We start from the raw sequence: 24,049 nt of genomic DNA on the forward strand, positions 1-24,049 counted from the left end.
CCACCAATTGTGGAAGAGAGTTCCACATTCTCACTGCCCTTACAGTGAAGAACCCCTTACGCAGCTTATGGTTAAACCGCCTCTCCTCTAATCCCATTGTGTGGCCACGTGTCTTCTTGCACTCCTTGATACTAAATAGTTTTTTTTACCTATGCTGGGATCGCCGTTGAGGTATTTGTAAATCGCTATCATGTCCCCTCTCAGGCGTCTCCTCTCCAAGGAGAATAAATTAAGCGCTTGTAATCGCTCCTCATAATTAAGGCCCTCCAATCCCCTTATTAGTTTAGTTTCCCTTCTTTGGACTCTTTCCAGTTCCAGCACATCCTTTCTGAGGATTGGCGACCAGACCTGGACTGAATAATCCAGGTGTGGCCGGACCAGGGTTTAATAAAGTGGTAGGATTATAGCTTTGTCCCTGGAATATATCACCTTCTTTATGCATGCTAATATTCTGTCAGCTTTTACAGCTGCAGCTTGACATTGCAAGAAAATAAAATATAGTCCTGGTGCCTGTCATCCGGATAAAGACCCTTGGACAAATAATCCATAAAATCTCTGGTCAATATTGTGAATCCACCACTAACAATGCCGCCAATCCTTGGCATGGGATGTGAATGCAAGACATATTGACTGGAAAAAAGGGTGGCGCACAGATGTGGTATAGATGTAAATATATCCCAAAATTTATGCACAGTCAGCAGGGGGTAAATAAAAGTTAGTTTATTCACAATACCAGATAAAGGATAATAAAATAAAAAGTAGCCACCTGGTCCTGGATGTCAGTGAGGACGTTGATGAGGTCCCGCATAAAACAATAGGAGCTGGTAGACACTATTTTGACTTGCTTTTCTGGGGTGTGTGGACCCCTGGGATAGATGGAGAAATCCCTGGTGTAAACAAGGAGTGAAGCCAGATAGACTGTTGGCATATGTATCGGCCGTAACACACCAACGCCGCAGACCGCACAGCTTCCGGGGATGATGTCGCTCGGTCGCTGGGCAACCAAGCCCAGAGCAAGAACCAGCGTGGAACTCAAGCTTCCTTGTTACCATGGCTACATGTTTTGCGCACCTGTGCTTTGTCAAGTCTGGGATAAATTAAACAAAATTGGTCCCAGGACTGAGCCCTGGGGGACCCCACTTACCACTCCAGACTAGTCTGAGTACGTATTTTTTTATCACCACCCTTTGGACACGCCCATGTAACCCGTTTTCTGTCCAAAAACAAACTTTGAGGTCGATGCCTGCAGACCTTAGCTTGTAGATTAAGCGTTTGTGGGGAACAGTGTCGAATGCCTTAGTGAAATCCAGATACACTAGATCCACAGGTCTCCCCCCCCCCCCCATCTAGCTCACATCTCACCGCCTCGTAAAATGTTAACAGATTGGTTTGGCAAGAACGTCCTTTTGTGAACCTGTGCTGATTACTGCTGATGATACTGTTGTCCTTAGCAAATTCTTGGATATAGTCCCTTATCAACTCTTCCAATAATTTGCATACAATTGATGTCAGGCTGACCTGACCGGTCTATAGTTTCCCGGAATATCCCTCCTCCCTTTTTTGAATATTGGTATCACATTAGCTTTCCTCTATTCACCTGGTACAGTTCCTGTCAATATACTGTCTGTGAAGATTAGGAACAACGGTCTAGATATAACCCTACTGAGTTCCTGGAGTACCCTCGGGTGCAAGCCATTGGGCCTGGGCAATTTATTAGTATTAATGTTATCAAGTCTTTCCGTGATTTCGCCCTCTTATAGCCACTGCTGTAAGTCTTGCAGTGTTGTGCTAACCAGACAGTCCTGGTCTGTATACCCCTCCTTTTTTGTGTGTAAAAACCGAGAAGAAAGTATTTAGCACAGATGCCTTCTCTGTGTCCTCTGTAACCATCCTCCCATCATTGTTAATTATATGTGCAACATGTTCTGACCTCACTTTTTTGCTATTAATGAATTTAAAGAATTTCTTAGGTTTTTTTTTTTACTCTCCTCTGCTATGTGTCTCTCAAAATCATTTTTAGCTGTCCTAATTCCGTTTTTACATTTCTTGTTAGATTCCTAGTATTGGTGAAAAGCTGATACAGGTGGTCCCTGGGTTGCAAATATCCAACTTACAAACGACTCCTACTTACAAACAGAGAGAGACAACAGGAAGTGAGAGGAAATCTAGCCCTAGGAAGGAAAATTCACTCTTGTAAGAGTTCTCATGGGAAAAAGGTGTCTCCACTGAAGCTTTATCACCAATCCTTGTTTCAACAAAAACCCAAAATTTTCAAAAGCTAGTTGTCATAAGGACAGAAAGTGAGGTGAAATTTCTGAACAGGGGCACAGACAGCAAAACAAATGGTACAGGGGTGTTAACCCTTCCCTATGCTATCCAAAAAACTTAAAAATTATTATTTTGGCTGCGACTACACTTGTACCGGTTCCAACTTACAAACAAATCCGACTTAAGAACAAACCTACAGTCCCTATCTAGTTTGTAACCTGGGGACCGCCTGTTATGTCCCCTCCGATTTGTATTTCTTTAAGGCCATTTTTTTTGCTCTAATAAGCATTTTTACATTACGGTTTAGCCTCTCTGGTTTGACCTTGGCTCTTCTAAATGTATTTCCCAATGGAATGCACTGTGCGATGCTTTTGTTTAATATGTTCCTAAAGAATTCCCTCTTTTCCTCCGTGTTCAATGTTCCTAGGGTTAGGTCCCAGTCTATGTTCTCTATTGTTAAGCACAATTTAGGAAAGTTTGCCTTTTTGAAGTTTAGAGTCCTTATATTACCCTCATGTCTTATTGTTCTATGATTTACTTTAAATGTAATCATCCTGTGATCACTAGAGCCCAAGTTGTCCCGTACTTCTAAATCTGAGATTAGGCCTGAATCGTTCATAATTAATAGATCTAGCAATGCATTCTTTCTAGTAGAAGAATCTACCATCTGTGACATGTAGTTGTCCTGTAAGACATTCATGAAATGCCTGGCCTTTACAGAGTGAGCTGTCCCCTCTTCCCAGTCAATATCAGGATAATTGAAGTCCCCCATTACGATGACTTGTCCCTGCTTAGCTGCTATTCCCAACTGTGAAAGAAATTCCAGCTCTACTTCCTCGCTTTGGTTGGGTGGCCTATAACATACCCCCACTATTACTTTCCCCCTTCCTTCTTCCTTATGGAGTTCTACCCACACGGATTCCACCTCCGCCCTCATCCCTTCCATATTTGTCACTCCTCTCTACCACCCTTACGTTATTTTTTAAATAGAGACATACCCCTCCCTCTCTTTTGCCTTCCCTGTCCTTCCTATACACAGAATGGTAAAAAGTGCAAGTGATGTTGGGACCGGCGCTACCACATAAATATTATGTCTGTGCAATTCCATAAACTGTATAATTCATATAAAAGTGCATATAGTGCTTAAACCAAAGTGCTGCGTGCTATAAAACTTCCAATATATTCGCATGGGCTGTGCTCAGTGTACCATATAAAAACACATGTGTACATATAAAGTGCTGAGTGCTATTGATAACCACGTGTGTGATTGCGTGCTATAACAAAGTTTGGCGCCAGTGGGTGTACCACCGATTGCACCGTTGCTTACCGCACTCTTAAGAAGGTGGCTCAGCACTCCCTGGTCACTAGAACAGAAAATAAGCCTCCATTGCGTAGTATATCCTTGTTAGGGTGAAACAACGTAGCATCCACTCACATTTAGGGAGTTCACTATCAGCTTGAGGTGTTCAGAATACCCTTCAATATTTGCCAGCCAGTTGTGTGACGGGTCAAACCAAGTTTCTGTTATTCCTACCAGGCCTATGTCCTCCTTGTGTAATAACAGTTCCAATTCCTCCATTTTATTTTCTAGGCTCCTGGCATTTGTGTATACCCCTCTTAGTGATGTTGGAGTTGATACTGATTTATCATTACATTTATTCCTATTTGGTTTGTGGTTTGTACACTCATTCCCCCCAGTAGTTGTCGTTACGGTTTTATAGTCACTGCTGCCCCTATAGAAGCTTCTGTCATTTGTTCACTATTAACTGGCACTACTTCTGATGTTCTCCTTATCACACCTGCAGTGTCACTGGGGTATATTACAAAGACAAAACATTCTACATTTGTGTGTAGCTTCTATAGACCAGTGGTGTAAAACTGGGAATGCAATAAAATATTTATTTTAATCTAGTTTTTTCTTTTGAGAATCTCACAACTTTGTAATGATATGGTATAATTGTCTAGTAAATTGTTTCTACAAAGCATTCATTTATAAAATGACTAAACTTGCATGCATGAGTTGCTGAATGCCCTAGACACAAATATACTGGATTCCTTTTACGTACGATAAAAGAACTCCCCTTTTAGCATTGAGTAACAATAATTCTCAAATTCTATATTTTGATTAAATCCCTTTATTTAGCATGGGACAATCAATAGTGACATCTGGCCCCTACTATTGTTAATGATCAGCAGGGCCTGCTGGGAATATAAACCAACTCTGGCAAACCAATACTTGCAGTGACATTATTATAAGGAATGACATGATTCTTCTCTCCAGTTTTTTTTTTAATCATTTAGCAATGGCATCTATGACTGAAGTGTATCTAAATCCAAACATTTTTTATTTTTGTATAGATTAGGGAAGAGCAAGAACCCCTTTTGGTTTTTAAGAAGAGCAGGGTTAAAATTCACACAGCTGTGGAGATGTTGCATTTTTCTTAAAGGGGTATTAAAGTCTTGTTTTTTTTTTCTTTAAAATAACAAACATGTTATACTTACCTGCTCTGTGCAATGTTTTTTCACAGAGCAGCCAGTTCCTCCTCTTTTAGAGTTCCATGCCGGAACTCCTGGCCCCTCCCTTCTGCCTTGTGCCCTCACAGCAAGCAGCTTTCTATGGGGGCACGCAAGCAGGCCCGCTCCTGACACGCGGCTCTGTGTGTCCATTCACACATGGAGTCGTGACTCGGCCATGCCCCCTCTGTCTTCTGATTGGCTCACTGGCTCTGATTGACAGCTAATGGCTCCCACTGCTGCAAAAAGCTTATCAGGAGTGCGAATCCGCAGAAAGACAAGGCTCTCGTGGACATCGCTGGATCAAGAGGGGGCTCAAATAAGTATCAGGGGGGGCTGCTGCACACAGACGTTTTTTTACCTTCATGCATAGAATGTAGTTATGTGCCTCACTCGGGAAGTCTGAAGCCACAAGGCCCTCCATATGCATGATCTTACTTGTTATGGCCACCCATGTGAACAGGGGTAGAATCTCTATTGATTTCCAGTATCTAGCTATTGTATTATGAGCTGCAGACAAGCAGAACCTGAGGATGTCTGCTTTAATACACTTTCTAGGGCATGCATAGGGGAACCTTTAGCTCGCGAGCCAGATGTGGCTCTTTTGATGGCTGCATCTGGCTCGCAGACAAATCTTTAATAAAGGGGGGCGTGTCCGGACGTGAGCTGCGCTGGACGTGTAGTCCCTGAGCTCCACCGCTTCTACCACTCAATCCAGTGCTATCGGCATAGCTGTGCCTGGTGCCAAGGAGATTTCTGCACCCATCGACGGCACACTTTGTGGGCTACCCACCGCTATCCTCAGTTTGTCTCTGGGTGACCCAATTGCCATGCTACAGACCCCACGGCCTACTCGCGGTACCGCCGCCGGCTCGTATGCTGTGCGTCCGAGGGCCTTGGCAATCACCGCTCGGTAAGGAGACCTGCCATCCGCTCCCTGTGCCCCTCTGACACGATCTCCTTCCCCTCCGACACCCGGGGACCTGCGGGAGCTGCCTCTCACATCCACTTCTGAGGCCTTCAGCGGGCGGCCGCCATTTTCTCAGGGCCTATACTCACCTCCATCACTCGCAGGCCTGCAGGCGCTTCACCACTCCAGCGTCATTGCATACCTGCCTGCTCTGCTGTCTTCCCGACCGGACTCCAGGCACTTTTCTCACGGCTCCATCTACTAACTGTATAGCTGCGGCCCATGAATATGAATATTAAATAAAGGTTCCCGACCCCTGAAATATAGTGTATGGCTCTCACGGAATTACATTTGAAAATATGTGGTGTTCATGGCTCTCTCAGCCAAAAAGGTTCCCGACCACTGTTATAGGGCCTAAATGCATGGACAACAGTTCTGTCTCTTGTTTTTGAGAGATCTCTGTGGACTGGATTATTTTTGGTCTGGTAAAAATACCATCGTATTAAATTTGTTGTATCTGTTCAAAAAGTGCAATACAATACTTGTGGATCCTGCCAGAAGGCTAGTGCTGTCCTTTGTTCTGTGCATCATGCAGCCCTGTCTTAAAAAATTTTAGCAGGCCGTTTTTTTAGGATACAGAACACCCTCACCCCTCCCCAGTGTCATGGAAAAGATGAGAAAGGGGAATACTCTGTAGTTCTTCCTGTCCTATAAGGATATGGCTGCTCTGTAGATAAAGTACAGGGAGTGTTTTTGCCCTAAAACAGGAAGTGTGTCACAGGCAGGATCACCAGGCAAAAAAAAAGCCTGAAAAAAAGAAAATGAATAAACTAATGCAGCTCCCACAACTAAGAACTGGTAAGCTCCAATGTGGTAATATATTACATTTTAATGCCTGAATTTAGATATACTTTAAAACATACCTGTTTTTTTCACCGTCTGATAAGGCAGTTATTGCAATTTTATATACAGCCTACTTATCCCCTTATTTCTGTTTCCCACCCCTTATCGATCTATATCGTAATTTTGTCCAAGCAAAGAGGATTTATGAGGGGACTAGTCAGAGTAAGGGGGTGTCTGTTCACAGCCATCTGGTCACAGGACATTTTGGCACAGAATGTGGTATCCAGAGGCTGTAAGCTGGAATTTTAGTCTTTGCTCCAACCTCACTTACTTTGGTCAAATTTGCCAACATCACTGCCAAAATGAATGGGCCTTCATGCTGTTTTGGCACATCTTCTCTTTCAGAGGGTCTCAGCTATTGTCACGGAAACAGAGAGGTTTTAACATTTTTGTTACTAAACCTGTTCACAATTTCCAAGGAAATAAGTGCGCATCTGTCCCGTTTTGAACCTGAAGGTTCCCAACACCCTTCTCTTGGTGCAAAAGTCCATATGGAATCAGCCAGCTCATTCATCCTCTACCTTCATTAAGGAAACCTCCTGGCCTCCTGTGGACCTTGAGGAGGCCTATTTATATGTCCTTACTTATCCATCACATCAATGCTACCTGCTATTCACTGTAGGCACACAAACATATCAGTTACTGCTGATTTTGGCCTGTCCAGTGCGCCTTGGGCGCTAGTCCCTGCTTTCACACTGTTTTGCTCCCAGGATATCCCATAGGAGTTATCTGGACATCCTCCTTTTGAGAGGGCTTTAGACACTGTCAGCCAGTGTCCAATGGACTGTAATGTGGTTGAATCCCGAATCTCCAGAGATTAGACAAGGCCCGTCCAAGGTTGTTCTTCCCCTGCAAAAACTCCAGTCTCTCCTCTCTTATATTCAGACTCTATGGTCCAGGAGCCAAACAACGCTCTGTTTTTGAGTAGGGATCTTGGACATAATGGTGTTCTCCTTCAAGGCAGTTCCATATTTTCACTTTCACTCCAGACTGTTGCAATCCAACATTCTGGCAGAGTGGAACAAGTGGGCTATGTCTCAGGCTTGCCCTGCCATTGTGGTTCAAAACTTTTGTAATGGAGATGGATGCCAGCCTATCCGACTGGGACAGAATCCTAGGTACCCTCTTGGTTCAGGGGATATATTCTGGAATGCAGTGCAACTTGGCTAACCCTTCATTGCTGTAAGGTCATTATCTGCAAGGTCATCCAACCTCACAGTTCAAATAGGTTAACCCTTCATTGCTGTAAGGTCAATATCTGCAAGGCCATCCAACCTAACAGTGCAATTTGGTTAACCCTTCATTGCTGTAAGGTCATTATCTACAAGGTCATCCAACCTTTGTTGCTTAGGTGCATACATCAAGGAGGAACCAGAAGTCTTGTGGCTCTTTGCAATGTACTGCTTTTGGCTTTAGCAGACATTTGTTTCAGCCCTGTTAACGTCCTGTGCACATCCCAGGCATGGAAAATTGCAAGATGGACTTCCTCAGTCTGTCTGTCAATATTTGGAGTCAGAAGAATAGTCTCTTCACCCCAAGGTGTTTCAAGCTGCAGGTGGGAATGCCAGACCCAGAGCTGGATCTCCTGGCTTCCAAGTTCAAAAGCAAATTGAGCAGGTTTGTCTGCAGATCCAGGGATTATCTAGACTTCGCAGGGGGTGCATGGGATCAGTTTAACTGATCTACGCTTTCCTTCTCTGAAACTCCTTCTCGCATACTTCGCAGGATCAAGATGGAGGGCAGTCTGGTATTTTTCAATGCTCTGGAGGCCGTGGTACTTGGAACTTGTTAGTCTCCTGGCTGACTGTCTGTGGTTGTCTCAGAGCATCCAGATCTTCTGTCCCAGGTGCCAGTTCACCACTCTGCTTCTCAGTCTTTGTCTTTCATGTAGAGATGCACCGAAATTTCAGCGGCGAAATGGTGTTGACAGCATTTTGCCGATAAGAAAAAAAGGTGGTGATAATGGCGCAGATCTTGCTGTGATTTTACCACAGTTTTACTGTGCTTATGGTGTGTTTACCATAGGTCATGTGACTCAAAAACTACATCAGAAGTGTAACACAGGTGTGTTATTGATGTATTCTTGCTGCGTTTTCAATGCATTTCAACAGACTTTGTTGGTGCGATTTCTTTTAACTGATCAAAAATGAGCAAGCATGATTTTTAACGCCACAACAGAGTCACAAGGGACCAGTGGGAAGACATACATAGAATTTAAAGGGATGCATTTTTCTTGAGCTTTTCATGCGCTAAAGGTGCCAATAATGGCGGACAATAAATTCTTATTTATTTAAATTCATTATATTATTTAAAAGGCAAATATAATACAATTATATATAAAATATATTTATATATATATATTTTTTAAATCTGTCATCCTGCATTTTTGGATTTCGGCACCAAAATTTCCATTCAGAGCACCTTTACATTCATAGCTTGTGTGTTAAAGCCAAGGCCATAAGGACAGAGGCCTATTGGTCATAAAAAATAGTAAATCGACGTTTCTCAAAGTTTACTATCGAATCTTAAAAAGTCTATTTCCCCTAATGCAAGACAAGGAAATTCCATCCCAGGAAGTTCTCTGTGTGTCGAATCCTGTCTTCTCTCTAGTCTGGTCTGGATTAGCATTTAGCCTTCAGTACAATCAATGCTTAACTCTGTCTTAACATTTCTTTGTCTCTCACTCCTTAGTGCAAGCCTTTGTATAGGTTGTTACCCACATTGTTCCTTCTGTATTTTACCCATGACTCCATTAGATCTCAACTTAGTTCTGTTTGCTCTTCAAAGACCAACCCTGAACCTACCAGGGATATTCCATTGTCTATCCTTACTCTCAAGGTTACCTTTCTTGTCACCCTCACTTTCCCAAGGTGAGTTTCAGATTTGGTGGCCTTCTGTAAAGGACCATTTCTTTTGCTATACAAGGACAAGAGTGTTTGGAGGCTCAGGGCCTATTTTCACCCCAAGATGGTTTCTTTCCTTCACCGTATGCATGACATTGTTCTACCATCTCTTCTCATAGAGGAGAATGGAGGGTCCGATTGGGTCCAGCCTCTCGTGTGAAAGGGGCTATACACAAAAATTCTGTTTTTGCCTGGAGGACATTGCTAAAATATTTTACTCTTTAGGGAAAACGTTACAAGTTCTTAAGCAGAACAGCATATCAGCAGTCCTTTGGCAGCACTATTGATTGGTTCTCCTGTGTCCATCCTAAACTCTAAGTGACTGTTGATGCTCTTATGCCCTTAACATACTTCCCGTGGATATTTCTGCAAATTCACCCCCACCCCTTTGTAGGCAACCAGTGTTCATTTTGACGTCAAATTTTGATTTGATTTGCGTCATAGTCTTTTGACTAAAATGCCATTTTAGTTTTCGTCATATTTTAGTCATCTGAATTGTTTTAGTCTTATTTTGGTCAACTAAAATAGTATTCATTTAGTAGACGTCCACATTCCACAAAGTTTTCCTGTCATACCCAGCATGTGTTATGGAGAAGCTGAGGGTACCATGCTTTATATATGGTGGTCCTGTAAACATGTTTGACAATTTTGGCATTCAATGATCCCTACATAAGGATAACAAGTGCAACCTGCCTTGCAATCCCAGACGTTGGTCTTCTCTCCATCATCCTTTCCATCCATTACCATCAACAAAAAACTGGTGGAAACCAGTGGAACCCAGGTACAGCCATCTACTGTCCAGGGAAGTCTGGCAAGAAGTGGTTTTCGTGCAAGAACTGGGGCCATAAACCATACCTCCAACGTGGAAACAAGGCTAAGCAACTAATTTATACATGAAAACAGAGGAACTGAGGTACATTAAAATGGCAGCAGGTGCTCTGGACCGATGAGTCAAAAATCAAAATATTTGGCTATAAATGAGTGTCTGCAGGCAACAGTGAAGCATGGTAGAGGTTCCTTGCAAGTCTGGGGCTGCATTTCTGCAAATGGAGTTGGACATTTGATCAGGATCATTGGTGTCCTCAATGTTGAGAAATACAGGTAGATACTCATCCATCATGCCATACAATCAGGGAGGCGTGTGATTGGCACCAAATTTGCTCTTCAGCAAATGACCCCAAACATACAGCCAATGTCATTAAAGCGTTATTAAACCAAAAATGTATTATATTGCAGCTTGCCAGTCATTAGATGTAGTGGCTGTATTTGTTTTCTCTGGCTTTTTCCCTTTGTTTAAAACTAGTGATCTGGCCAGTAAGACACAGCTCTGGAGGAATGAGAATAGTAGGCACAGCAGACAGACAGCAGACTTGTCATTCGGGGGGGAGGGTAGTGTTAAAAAAAAAAACAAATATACAGTATCTCACAAAAGTGAGTACACCCCTCACATTTTTGTAAATATTTTATATCTTTTCATGTGACAACACTGAAGAAATGACACTTTGCTACAATGCAAAGTAGTGAGTGTACAGCTTGTATAACAGTGTAAATTTACTGTCCCCTCAAAATAACTCAACACACAGCCATTAATGTCTAAACCACTAGCAACAACTGTGAGCACACCCCTAAGTAAAAATGTCCAAATTGAGTTCAATTAGGCATTTTCCCTCCCCAGTGTCATGTAACTCAGGTGTGAATGGGGAACAGGTGTGTTAAGATTGGTGTTATCGCTCTCACTCTCTCATACTGGTCACTGGAAGTTCAACATGGCACCTCATGGCAAAGAACTCACTGAGGATCTGAAAAAAAGAATTGTTGCTCTACATAAAGATAGCCTAGGTTTTAAGAAGATTGCCAAGACCCTGAAACTCAGCTGCAGCACGGTGGCCAAGACCATACAGCGGTATATCAGGACAGGTTCCACTCAGAAAAGGCCTTGCCATGGTCGACCAAAGAAGTTGAGTGCACATGCTCAGCGTCATATCCAGGGGTTGTTTTTGGGAAATAGATGTATGTATGAGTGTTGCCAGCATTGCTGCAGAGGTTGAAGGGGTGGGGGGTCAGCCGCACACTGCATCAAATTGGTCTGCATGGCTGTTGTCCCAGAAGATGATGCTGAAGACAAGCAGACTAAGGACATGGATTACTGGAACCATGTCCTGTGGTCTAATGAGACCAAGATAAACTTGGTTCAAATGATGTCAAGCGTGTGTGGTGGCAACCAGGTGAGGCGTACAAAGACAAGTGTGTCTTGCCTACAGTCAAGCATGGTGGTGGGAGTGTCATGGGCTGGGGCTGCATGAGTACTGCCAGCACTGGGGAGCTACAGTTGATTGAGGGAAACCATGAATGCCAACATGTACTGTGACATACTAAACAGAGCATGATCCCCTCCCTTCGGAGACTGGGCCACAAGGCAGTATTCCAAAATAACAACCCCAAACACACCTCCAAGACGGCCACTGCCTTGCTAAAGAAGCTGAGGGTAAAGGTGATGGACTGGCCAAGCATATCTCCTAAGCCCTAAGCCCTATTGAACATCTGTGTGGCATCCTCAAACGGAAGGCGGAGGACCACAAGGTCTCTAACATCCACCAGCTCTGTGATGTTGTCATGGAGGAGTGGAAGGGGACTCCCGTCGCAAACTGTGAATCTCTGGTGAACTCCATGCCCAAGAGGGCTAGGGCAGTGCTGGAAAATAATGGTGGCCACACAAAATATTGACACTTTAGGCCCAATTTGGCCTTTTTTACTTAGGGGTGTACTCACTTTCGTTGCCATGGTTTAGATATTAATGGCTGTGTGTTGAGTTATTTTGAGGGGACAGCAAATTTACACTGTTATACAAGCTGTACAGTCACTAGTTTACATTGTAGCAAAGTGTAATTTCTTCAGTGTTGTCACATGAAAAGATATAATAAAATATTTACAAAAATGTGAGGGGTGTACTCACTTTTGTGAGATACTGTACCAAAAAGAATTGATGATGTTTTTAAGACAAATGGTGGTAACACCAAATATATTGATTTAATTTGAAGTTCTCTTCTGTTCATTTTCTTACTGTTTTCTTAGTTGATATCAATAATTTATTAAACTTCTTTTTCCTAAAGCATTATTTTTTTACAGCATTTTTTCACACCTGCCTAAAACTTTTGCACAATAGTGTATGTTAATAGTTATTGGCAGATATTGGAGACCAGGGCGATTGTTGACCTCTGTTCTATGTTTTGTAAGGACACAAGATGCTATTGTATGAGGGACACAGACATATTCTGGTAGGACCCATGATAACGACATTTTCCTGTAGACCATTCAATAACGAGTGTATGACAATATATCATCAGTGTCCCACACAAAGACCAAATAAAGGCAGACAAGGTCTGAAATTAACCCTTTCTAGATATTCTGCATGTGTGCCTCATACATTTCCTTATGAACAGGAGTAGGATCCACTGCTGCCTAAAAGGAATGGTAATTTGGAAATTAACAGTTGTTTAATTATTAGGTGTCAACTGGTTCATCTCACCTTGAGTTATAATTTTTTGCATGGAACCACAGTATTTGAATGCTAAGACTTTGGTTCATCATATGAACACATGTTCAATCATGTAAAAGAGGGGAAGGATTATAGAATGGATTTAACATGCTGCTTGGGGCACTGCATCTGTCAATAATGATACTTTTTTTTTAAATGTATGTTTGTGCCAGATAATGTTGTAAAGGCCATACGGACTGAAGACAAATATAGTAAATTACCAGATTTTTGTTTTAATGTTTTACTCTGGGCTTTTCCAGTTAATTACGAGCTTTGCTGTCTGAATATGTACACTTAGGGGCTAGCTCCAAAACATCCCTATGGTTAACTGGATACTGTTTTACATGAATAACCACATGTCTGAGGAATATTTAGTGACCTAAAAAAATGAAAAAAAAAAAAAAAACAAGTATAATTTGCAGGTACCTAGTGGGCAAATCTCTTTCATTATACCCAAATGTGGGGCCATGCTATTCTTCAAAGCTACAAACCTTTATGGTAGTGTCAAAGTTTGTCGCTCCCTACTGCATCTCACTTATTCCTATTGAACCATCACTATGATGCTTTACTCTACAATTCAAACATTTTGTAAGTAGGATGGGGTGAGCGGGCTTTAGCACAACCAGGAAGTGTCTGCTTTGGGAATCACAACCGCTCAACATTTGAAGTTGGGATTTGCACATGTTTAGCTTTTAGCACAGGTACCAGGTTTGCAAGTTCTACTTTTCAGTAACCCCATAGATTTAGACATTGAACTATAAGTATCCCCCATCATGCAGGTGAGTGAAGACTGAAAGAGCTGTCTCCCCGCATACTTTTTATTTTAGCAACAACTTAGAATGATAGCTGTCATGCAGGTCTGGTGGGAATTGAATATGTTTTATATTTTATTATATGTAAAGAATTTACACCTCTTATTAGCTGACCTTTTATAATTCTGGAGGTTAACTCCTGGTAAGCGTGTGGACTTACACTATATTTTCAAAAGTATTGGGACACCTGACTTTACACGCACATGAACTTTATTGCCATCCCAGTCCGTAGGGTTCAATATTTAGTTGGCCCACCCTTTGCAGCTATAACAGTTTCAACTCTTCTGGGAAGGCTGTCCACAAGGTTTAGGAGTGTGTCTATGGGAATGTTTAACCATTCTTCCAGAAGCACATTTGTAAGGTCTCGCACTGATGTTGGCCGAGAGGGCCTGGCTCGCAGTCTCCACTGTAATTCATTCCAAAGGTGTTCTGTCAGGTTCAGGTCAGGACCTTGCTTTGTGCACTGGTCCAAATTATTAGGTGGAGGGGAGATTATGGTTTGGGGTTGTTTTTCAGGGGTTGAGCTTGGCCCCTTAGTTCAAGTGAAGGGAACTATTAAGGCGTCATCATACCAAGACATTTTGGACAATTTTATGCTCCCAACTTTGTGGGAATAGTTTGGGTTGGCCCCTTCCTGTTCCAACATAACTGTGCACCAGTGCACAAAGTAAGGTCCATAAAGACATGAATGAGTGAGTTTGTGGTGGAGGAACCAGAGTGGCCTGCACAGAGTCCTGACCTCAAACCGATAGAACACCTTTGGGATGATTAAGAGCAAAGACTGTGAGCTAGGCCTTCCCATCCAAAAATCCTTACCTCACAAATGCGCTTCTGGAAGAATGGTCAAACATTCCTATAGACACACTCCTAAACCTTGTGGACAGCTTTCCCAGAAGATTTGAAGCTGTTATAGTTGCAAAGGGTGGGGCAACTCAAAATTGAACCCTACGGCCTAAGACTGGGATGCCATTAAAGTTCATGTGCGTGTAAAGGCAGGCGTCCCAATACTTTTAACAATATAGTGTATTTGTGGTTTCGGAGCACTGGATCTGCATCATTCTTTGGCACTTATGGTTCACCTGATATATGGACAATTAATAATAATTCTGACACTTGTGGTTCACCAGTTGTATGGACTATACACAATTTTAACTGCACTTTGTTTTTGAATATTTGAGCTTTAACACACACACATTTTTTTTTTTCATGCTTATTAGTTTTGATTATAATTTAAAGGGACAGCACACCTATTTTTGCTTTTAGGTTGTCCATGTGTTAAGATATCCTGACACTAGTGTTAGTGTGCAGCGTTCCTTGCTTTATTGTATTTTCATTTTATTTTTTCCAAGTTGAATATTTATCAGTTAATTCTAAAATGTAATATTTTACACTGAGCACAAGGAGTATTGTTTGCATTTATATGTAAAGAATTTACAAGCTAATTTGCTGACAAATATAGGTCCACATAGCACACATGAAGACAGACCTACAGTAACGAATGTCACGTTAAAATATATATGTGCTAAGAAAAAACACTGGTTGCCATTGTAAACCTTTCCTTTGGAAAATGCATTGGCTTCAATAAGGAGCTCTGACCTTACTGACTTGCCACCAAACAGCCAGGCAAGTAGAATTTTCAGAGTCTTATTGACAACCATAATCTTTGCTAATGTCTTGTGACCTAAAACATTTGTGATAAAACAAAAAAAATGGTTGACTTGCTTAATTAATTGCATGTCTTTTTCCTTTAGTTTTCACCCTTTCAACCAAGTGTTTTGGCATCATGCTCCTATGATTTCACCGTGAGGTAGGACATTTTTTTCATTATTAAAACATGTATCCATCTTAATATTCAGCATTCAGCTCTGGCACATTGTAGTGTTATTACGAGGTCCCTGGAGCCTTTTGTATTTTCTGTACTCCTCCTTTCTGTGTACAGTATTAATTGGATTCACAGTGATAACAGCTCTTGCGAAGGTAATCTCCTCTGACAGGTGCTGTTATGAACATTTTCCCACAGTTTTATAGAGTGACGTTCAACATGCACATATTATAATTGAGGAATTGCTATATGTAAGTTTAAATTAATGTAGAAAATTACATTTGTAATAGTAATTTGTAAATGTAATACATAATGTAATAGATGTAGATCTCAAAGCTATGTATGCATGTTGGGTGCTTATATGAGTGGACCCAAAGTTTGTGCTACCAATAACAGTTTGTGTATATTGCCTCCAAGGATGTCATTGATGTCACTGACTACTGTTCTGATAGTATTGATGGTAAACAAACCAATCAAAGAACTCTTTGAAAGCTTCCTTTCTCATTGTGTGTCATTTTGCATCTGTAATGAGATCAATATAGTATTTTTTCAGCTGCTATTAAATGCCAAGTCCACTTCAAATGGATATTTTTGTTACTGGTTAATGTGGGTTAACGGAATTATTTTCTTTGACGGGCAACACGGTGGATAAGTGGTTAGTGCTTCCATCTGGCAGCACTAAGGTCGTTGGTTCGAATTCCAACCACAACACTACCTGCATGGAGTTTTTGCATGTTCTTCCTGTGCCTGCGTTGGTTTCCTCCAGGTACTCCCGTTTCCTCAAACAACTCCAAAGACGTGCTGGTAGGTTCATTGACTCCTGTCTAAACTCGCTCTAGTATGTGTATGTATGACTGTGAGTCAAGCACCCTAGATTGTGAGCTCCTTGAGGGCAGGGACTGATGTGAATGTATAATAAATATGTAAAGCCCTGCATTAATGACAGCGCTATATAAGTACCTAAAATAAAAAAATATTAGACAACAGACTTCCTTTCTAGCGCTTCCTACTTTCTCCTTTCACTGTCAATTAGGGTGGGATTCTGTATCAATGTGAAGAGTGAAGATTTCTCATCTCTTATAGTGGACATAGTAAAGAGGTAGAGTTGGGAAATACACAAAGTGATGTTAGCTTTCACCTAAAATTGAAATATTAGTATTGGGTGGACTGCCTGAAATATGATTTATAGCATGGGTGTCCAACCTTTTGGCTTCTCTGGGACACATTGAGTGTAGAGAAATTTTCTCGGGCCGCATATAAATATATACTATAGTTAAGGTATATAAGTAATAAAACGCTGCCGCGCCCTTCCCGCGCTGCCCCTCCCCCCCAGCACTAATTTAACACAACTAGAGGATGATCCCTTCCGAGGTAGCCTCTGCCTACAGTTAGTTGGAAGCCGCTGTGGCCGTGCCCCCGACCCGACTTTCTTCCTCTCAGCAAAAATAAATAAATAATTGTCAGGAGGCAGTGGGCCGCATTGCCTGCGGTTCTGGGCCGCATGCGGCCCCCAGGCCGCAGGTTGGACATGCCTGATTTATAGTTTATATGATCACCTATAAGAATGAACTTACACTTCAAAAATTCATTTATTGTTTAAAGCTGCACGTGTTTACTGTTTAGTAAGGTAGACCCGCCTTTTTCAACCTGGGTGCCTTGAGGTTTCTTCAGGGTTGCCTTGACAAAATGCCTAAAAATTACCCGAAAATTGTATACAAGCCAACAGATGGATGAAGCCTGCCTTTTAGGTACACAAAACCACAGGTTCTCATTGTACACCTATACAGGCTTCTTGCCGCTGGTGTCTGAACAACCAATGACCCTCCCCTTCTCCTCTCTGTCAGTGCTGGGAGCACATTAGCTGAGTGATGGAGAAAAACTGAGGGAGAAGAGAAACATTGGGATACTAGTCTGTACCAGTGTCCAAAGGTGTATTAAATTTGGAAGAATAAATCACCTCCAATGTTGGATGTCCTACACGTGTGGATGTTGATGTATTATGTAAAACCATTAGAAAAGATTTTTACATTTTATAATGGGGTGCCTCAAGACTGTCCATAATTTTAAAAGGTACCTTGAAATTGTCCATAATTTAAAGGGTGCCTTGACTGAAAAAAAGGTTGAGAAACACTGAGGTAGACAATTAGCAACATTCTCAGCTGTTATGTGCAGGTTTTTATATATGTCCCCCCAGCCTGCATTGTTTATTATTCTGGAGTTCATTAATTATAGTTCTGGATCTGAAGAGAGTTATTTAGCTGGTAGCAGAGGTTAAATATTCTTTACATTCCTCATTTTCTTCTGCACATTCCCCATTTGCAGTATTGTTCTTAGGCCTTCACAAACTGATGAAAGACTATGCACTCACCTGAACAATCAATAACATCAGCCTGTTATAGCTTGGCCATCACACAAAGGCTCTACTTTGATCCCCACACTGGGTTCCCCTATACCAGGGATTCTCAAACTACGGCCCTCCAGCTGTTGCGGAACTACACATCCCATGAGGCATTGTAAAACTCTGACGTTCACAGACATGACTAGGCATGATGGGAATTGTAGTTCCTAAACAACTGGAGGGCCATAGTTTGAAGACCTCTGCCCTATACCGATCGGGTATGGCTGAGCAACTCGTCCTTGGTGGAAAAGAGCTCACCACAAGGAGCCTAAGAGTTGTATGATAGTATAGTATTTATTTTTAAATCAGTAAAGCATATAGCACTTAAAAGTAATAGAGTGGCCAAACATACCAAGAAGTCCGCCAATCCGAAACCCTAATACGGGGGCGTGATGTCAGTGGGTCTTCAGGGGACCACCTACATCAACTTCTAGAAATTGTTGCACCCTTTTCTACTTTATACAGCTGCAAGAAAAAGTATGTGAACCCTTTGGAATGATATGGATTTCTGCACAAATTGGTCATAAAATGTGATCTGAACATCGTCTAAGTCACAACAATAGACAATCACAGTCTGCTTAACCACTTGCCTACAGTGCACTTTCACTCCCTTCCTGCCCAGACTGATTTTCAGCTTTCAGCGCTCTCACACTTTGAATGACAATTACTCAGTCATGCAACACTGTACCCATATAAAATTTGTGTCCTTTTTTTCACACAAATAGAGCTTTCTTTTGATGGTATTTAATCACTACTGGGTTTTTTATTTTTTGTGCTATAAATAAAAAAAGACTGAAAATATTGTGAAAAAACGCATTTTTCTTTGTTTCTGTCATAAAATTTAGCAAATGAGTAATTTTTCTTCACAAATTTTGGCCAAAATTTATACTGCTACTTATCTTTGGTAAAAATAACCCAAATAAGTGTATATTATTTGGTCTCTGTGAAAGTTATAGAGTACACAAGTTATGGTGCTAATCATTGAAAATTTATCACACTTGACCACACCTGATGTACTGAAGGCCTATCTCATTTCTTGAGACACTAAAAAGTCAGGAAAGTACAAATACCCCCCAAATGACCCATTTTTGGAAAGTAGACATTCCAATGTATTTAATAAGGGGCATGGTGAGTTTTTTGAAGTTGTAATTTTTTCCCACAACTCTTTGCAAAATGAAGATTTTATTTTTTTTTTTTTTACAAATTGACGTATTAACAGGTTATTTCTTCTCAGCATATGTATACTTGCAACTACACCCCAAAACACATTCTACTACTCCTCCTGAGTATGGCGATACCACATGTGTGAGACTTTTTCACAGCCTGGCCACAAACAGAGGCCTAACATCCAAGTAGCACCGTCCGGCATTCTAGGAGCACAAATTACACATATAATTTCCTGATAACCTATCGCACTTTTGAAGGCCCTGGAGCACCAGGACAATGGAAACCCCCATAAAATGACCCCATTTTGGAAAGCAAACAGCCCAACGTATAATTTTTGAGGCATAATTAGTCTTTTGAATATGTCATTTTTTTCCACAAGTTTTTGGAAAATGTGGAAAGAAAATGAAAACGCATTTTTTTTACACAAAGCTGTCAATTTATGCAATATTTCTAACACATAGCATGTACATAGCAAAAATTGCACCCCAAAATGCATTCTGCTATTCCTCCTGAGTATGGCGATACCACATGTGTAACACTTTTACACAGCCTAGCCACATACAGAGGCCTAACATCCAAGTAGCACTTTTCACAAAGTTGTCCATTTATCCACTTTAAGACTGGGCCTATTTTTGACACTTGGTGTTTACAAGCTAAAATCATTTTATTTTGCTAGAAAACTACTTAGAACCCACAAACATTATATATATATATATATATATATATATATATATATATATTTTTTTTTTTTTTTTTTAGCAGAGACCCTAGAGAATAAAATGGAGATCGTTGCAATGTTTTTTATCACACCATATTTGCGCAGCAGTCTTCCAAATGCAATTTTTTTTTAAAAAATTCACTTTTTTTGAACTAAAAAATAAGAAAACGGTAAATTTAGCCCAATTTTTTTCCATAATGTGAAAGATAATGTTACGCCGAGTAATTAGATACCCAACATGTCATGCTTCAAAATTGCGCATGCTCACAGAATGGTTCCAAACATTGGTACTTAAAAATCCCCATAGGCAACATTTTAAAAATTTCTGCAGGTTACCAGCTTAGAGTTACAGAGGAGATCTAGGGTTCAAATTATTGCTCTCGCTCTAACGATCGCGGAGATACCTCACATGTATAGTTTGAACACCGTTTACATATGTGGGCGGGACTTGCGTATGCGTTTGCTTCTGCGCGCTAGCTAACGGGGACAGGGCGCTTTAATTTTTTTTTCCCTATTTATTTTATTTATTATTTTTTTATTTTTACACAGTTTAAAAAAAAAATGTTTTGATCATTTTTATTCCTATTACAAGGAATGTAAACATCCCTTGTAATAGAAATAGGCATGACAGGTCCTCTTTATTGTGAGATCTGGGGTCAAAAAGACCTCACACCTCACAACTACACTAAAAAAGAAAAAAAAAAAAAAAAAATTGTTCAAAAAGGAAAAAAAAAAAAAGCGGTCCTTTAAACCGGTTGCTAGGCAACGACTTTTGACGTAGCTCCGGTCCTCCAAGACCATAGAGTTGAGTGAGGGCCATCTTGCCCTCACTCGACTTCCTGTCTCTGAAGATCCGGGACCGGATAGTTTTCCCCGCTGCCGTCGGGTCCGGTAAGCTGGGAAAACGTCTGGGGGGGGCACCTATTCCCCTGCACCGTAAGGGTAATTCCGCGGCGAATCCGCCACTGGGACCACCCTTATCTGAAAGCCGACCGCCCGCCGTTTAAAAAAATACCGGGGTTATGGCAGCTATCTGCTGCCATAACCCCAGTATTTAGCTTTTAATGGCCGACGCATATAGTCGTTAGGCGGTCGGTAAGTGGTTGCATGTATATGGCAAACAGGTGACGATGACTGATGGGGTGACAGGTGACGATGACTGATGGGGTGACAGGTGACGATGACTGATGGGGTGACAGGTGACAATTACTGATGGGGTGACAGGTGATGATGACTGATAGGGTGACAGGTGACGATGACTGATGGGGTGACAGGTGACGATGACTGATGGGGTGACAGGTGACGATGATTGATGAGGTGACAAGTGACGATGATTGATGGGGTGACAGATGACAATCACTGACGGGGTGACAAGTGACGATGATTGATGGGGTGACAAGTGACGATGATTGATGGGGTGACAAGTGACGATCACTGATGGGGTGACAAGTGACGATGATTGATAGGGTGACAGATGACGATGACTGATGGGGTGACAGGTGACGGGGATTGATGGGGTGACAGGTGATGGGCGATGGTCACCGATGGGTGACAGGTGACGAGCGATGGTGCACGGCGGTACTGATGGCAGTCTCTGGTGACCGGTGAACTTTAGGCTATGTTCACATGTGAGTGTAGCGATCGCGGACAGAATCACTGCGATTCTGCCCGCGATCCAGAAATCATTGCAAATCGCAGGAAGCCTGTGCGTTGCCCGTGATTTGCAATAGCACCCCAAACGCTGTGCGATGTTGCTGCGATTTCCGCCTGCCGAATCGAGGTAACATCACGCAAACAACGCATGATTCCCCAAAAAAGCTCTTGTACCTTTTTTGGGCATCATGCGATGTTTGCGCTCAATGTTACCGCGATTCGGCAGGTGGAAATCGTGGCATCGCACAGCGTTTGGGGTGCTATTGCAAATCATGGGCAACGCACAGGCGTCCCGCAATTTGCAATGATTTCCAGATTGCGGTCAGAATCGCAGTGATTCTGCCCGCGATCGCTACGCTCACATGTGAACGTAGCCTTATGGGTGTCAATTTATGGGCACTGATGAGGTGACTGTTGGGTGACAGGTGCAATTGGGGGGGGCTGAGGACTGTGTGGGGACATTTATTTGTGTGATTTTACTTTGTCACATGTGTACAGAGCAGTAACTCACTATTTCTAGCTCTGCTCTCCTCACACTGGAAACTGTGTGAGGGGAGAAGAGCTAGTAACAGTGAGTTACTGCTCTTTGTTTACATTTTGTGATCGGCTGTGAATGGATTCACAGCCAATCACTTAGTAAACAGTCACTGTTAGTGACTGTTTACTACCGCGGGTGACTAGCTGTGTTCCTACGGAACACAGCGCCACCGACATGACCGCGCTGCGCGCTCCCGATCGCGCATGCGCGGTCATCTTCCGGGCTCCTGTATTGTGATCGGCTGTGTCATTGGAACACAGGCCATCACATGGGAAACAGCCACGCCCATTGGCTGTTTCCCCCCTGCCGGTGACGGGGGGTGTCCCGGGGACACGCCGACACCGGCAGTGCAGGGCGGCGCGCACACGATCGCGCGCTTGCCCTGCTGAACGGGATCACGTCATATGACGTCTTCCCAGAACAATGGCCGCACCGTCCCGCCGTCAATTGACGGCGGGCGGCAAGTGGTTAAACTAATAACATACGAAGAATGAAATGTTTTTATTGAACACACCATGTAAACATTCACAGTGCAGGTGGAAAAAGTATGTGAACCCTTGGATTTAATAACTGGTTGAACCTCCTTTGGCAGCAATAACTTCAACCAAACGCTTCCTGTAGTTGCAGATCAGACGTGCACAATGGTCAGGAGTAATTCTTGACCATTCCTCTCTACAGAACTGTTTCAGTTCAGCAATATTCTTGGGATGTCTGGTGTGAATCGCTTTCTTGAGGTCATGCCACAGCATCTGAATCGGGTTGAGGTCAGGACTCTGACTGGGCCACTTCAGAAGGCATATTTTTTTCTCTTTAAGCCATTCTGTTGTTGATTTACTTCTATGCTTTGGGTCATTGTCCTGTTGCAACACCCATCTTCTGTTGAGCTTCAGATGGTAGACAGATGGCCTTAAGTTCTCCTGCAAAATGTCTTGATAAACTTGGGAATTAATTTTTCCTTCGATTATAGCAAGCCGTCCAGGCCCTGACGCAGCAAAGCAGCCCCAAACCATGATGCCCCCACCACCATACTTCACAGTTGGGATGAGGTTTTGATGTTGGTGTGCTGTGCCTCTTTTTCGCCACACATAGTGTTGTGTGTTTCTTCCAAACAACTCAACTTTGGTTTCATCTGTCCACAGAATATTTTGCCAGTACTGCTGTGGAACATCCAGGTGCTCTTGTGCAAACTGTAAACGTGCAGCAATGTTTTGTTTGGACAGCGGTGGCTTCCTCTGTGGTATCCTCCCATGAAATCCATTCTTGTTTAGTGTTTTACGTATTGTAGATTCGCTAACAGGGATGTTAGCATTTGCCAGTGACTTTTTAAGTCTTTAGCTGACACTCTAGGATTCTTCTTCACCTCATTGAGCAATCTGTGCTGTGCTCTTGCAGTCATCTTTACAGGACGACCACTCCTAGGGAGAGTAGTAGCAGTGCTGAACTTTCGCCATTTATAGACAATTTGTCTTACCGTGGACTGATGAACAGCAAGGCTTTTGGATATACTTTTATAACCCTTTCCAGCTTTATGCAAGTCAACAATTCCTAATCGTAGGTCTTCTGAGAGCTCTTTTGTGCGAGGCATCATTCACATCAGGCAATGCTTCTTGTGAAAAGCAAACCCAGAACTGGTGTGTGTATTTTATAGGGCAGGGCCTATACCTCCAATCTCATCTCATTGATTGGACTCCAGTTGGCTGACATCTCACTCCAATTAGCTCTTGGAGATGTCATTAGTCTAGGGGTTCACATACTTTTTCCACCTGCACGGTAAATGTTTACATGGTGTGTTCAATAAAAACATGGCAACATTTCATTCTTTGTATGTTATTAGTTTAAGCAGACTGTGATTGTCTATTGTTGTGACTTAGATGATGATCACATTTTATGACCAAATTGTGCAGAAAT

General features: G+C 42.2%; 1 protein-coding gene across 1 annotated transcript in view; it reads left to right on the forward strand.

The window, feature by feature from the left end:
- The window catches only part of PEX7 (peroxisomal biogenesis factor 7), a 387,996-nt gene that overhangs the window by 249,727 nt on the left and 114,220 nt on the right, over nucleotides 1-24,049 (forward strand). Inside the window, exon 8 of the mRNA XM_082250007.1 lies at nucleotides 15,597-15,652. Within this exon, the coding sequence (XP_082106133.1) occupies nucleotides 15,597-15,652 (56 nt within the window). The remainder of the gene's footprint in view (nucleotides 1-15,596; nucleotides 15,653-24,049) is intronic.

Source organism: Pelophylax lessonae (assembly GCF_965119305.1).
Source record: "Pelophylax lessonae genome assembly, chromosome: 3".
NCBI classification, from domain to species: domain Eukaryota; kingdom Metazoa; phylum Chordata; class Amphibia; order Anura; family Ranidae; genus Pelophylax; species Pelophylax lessonae.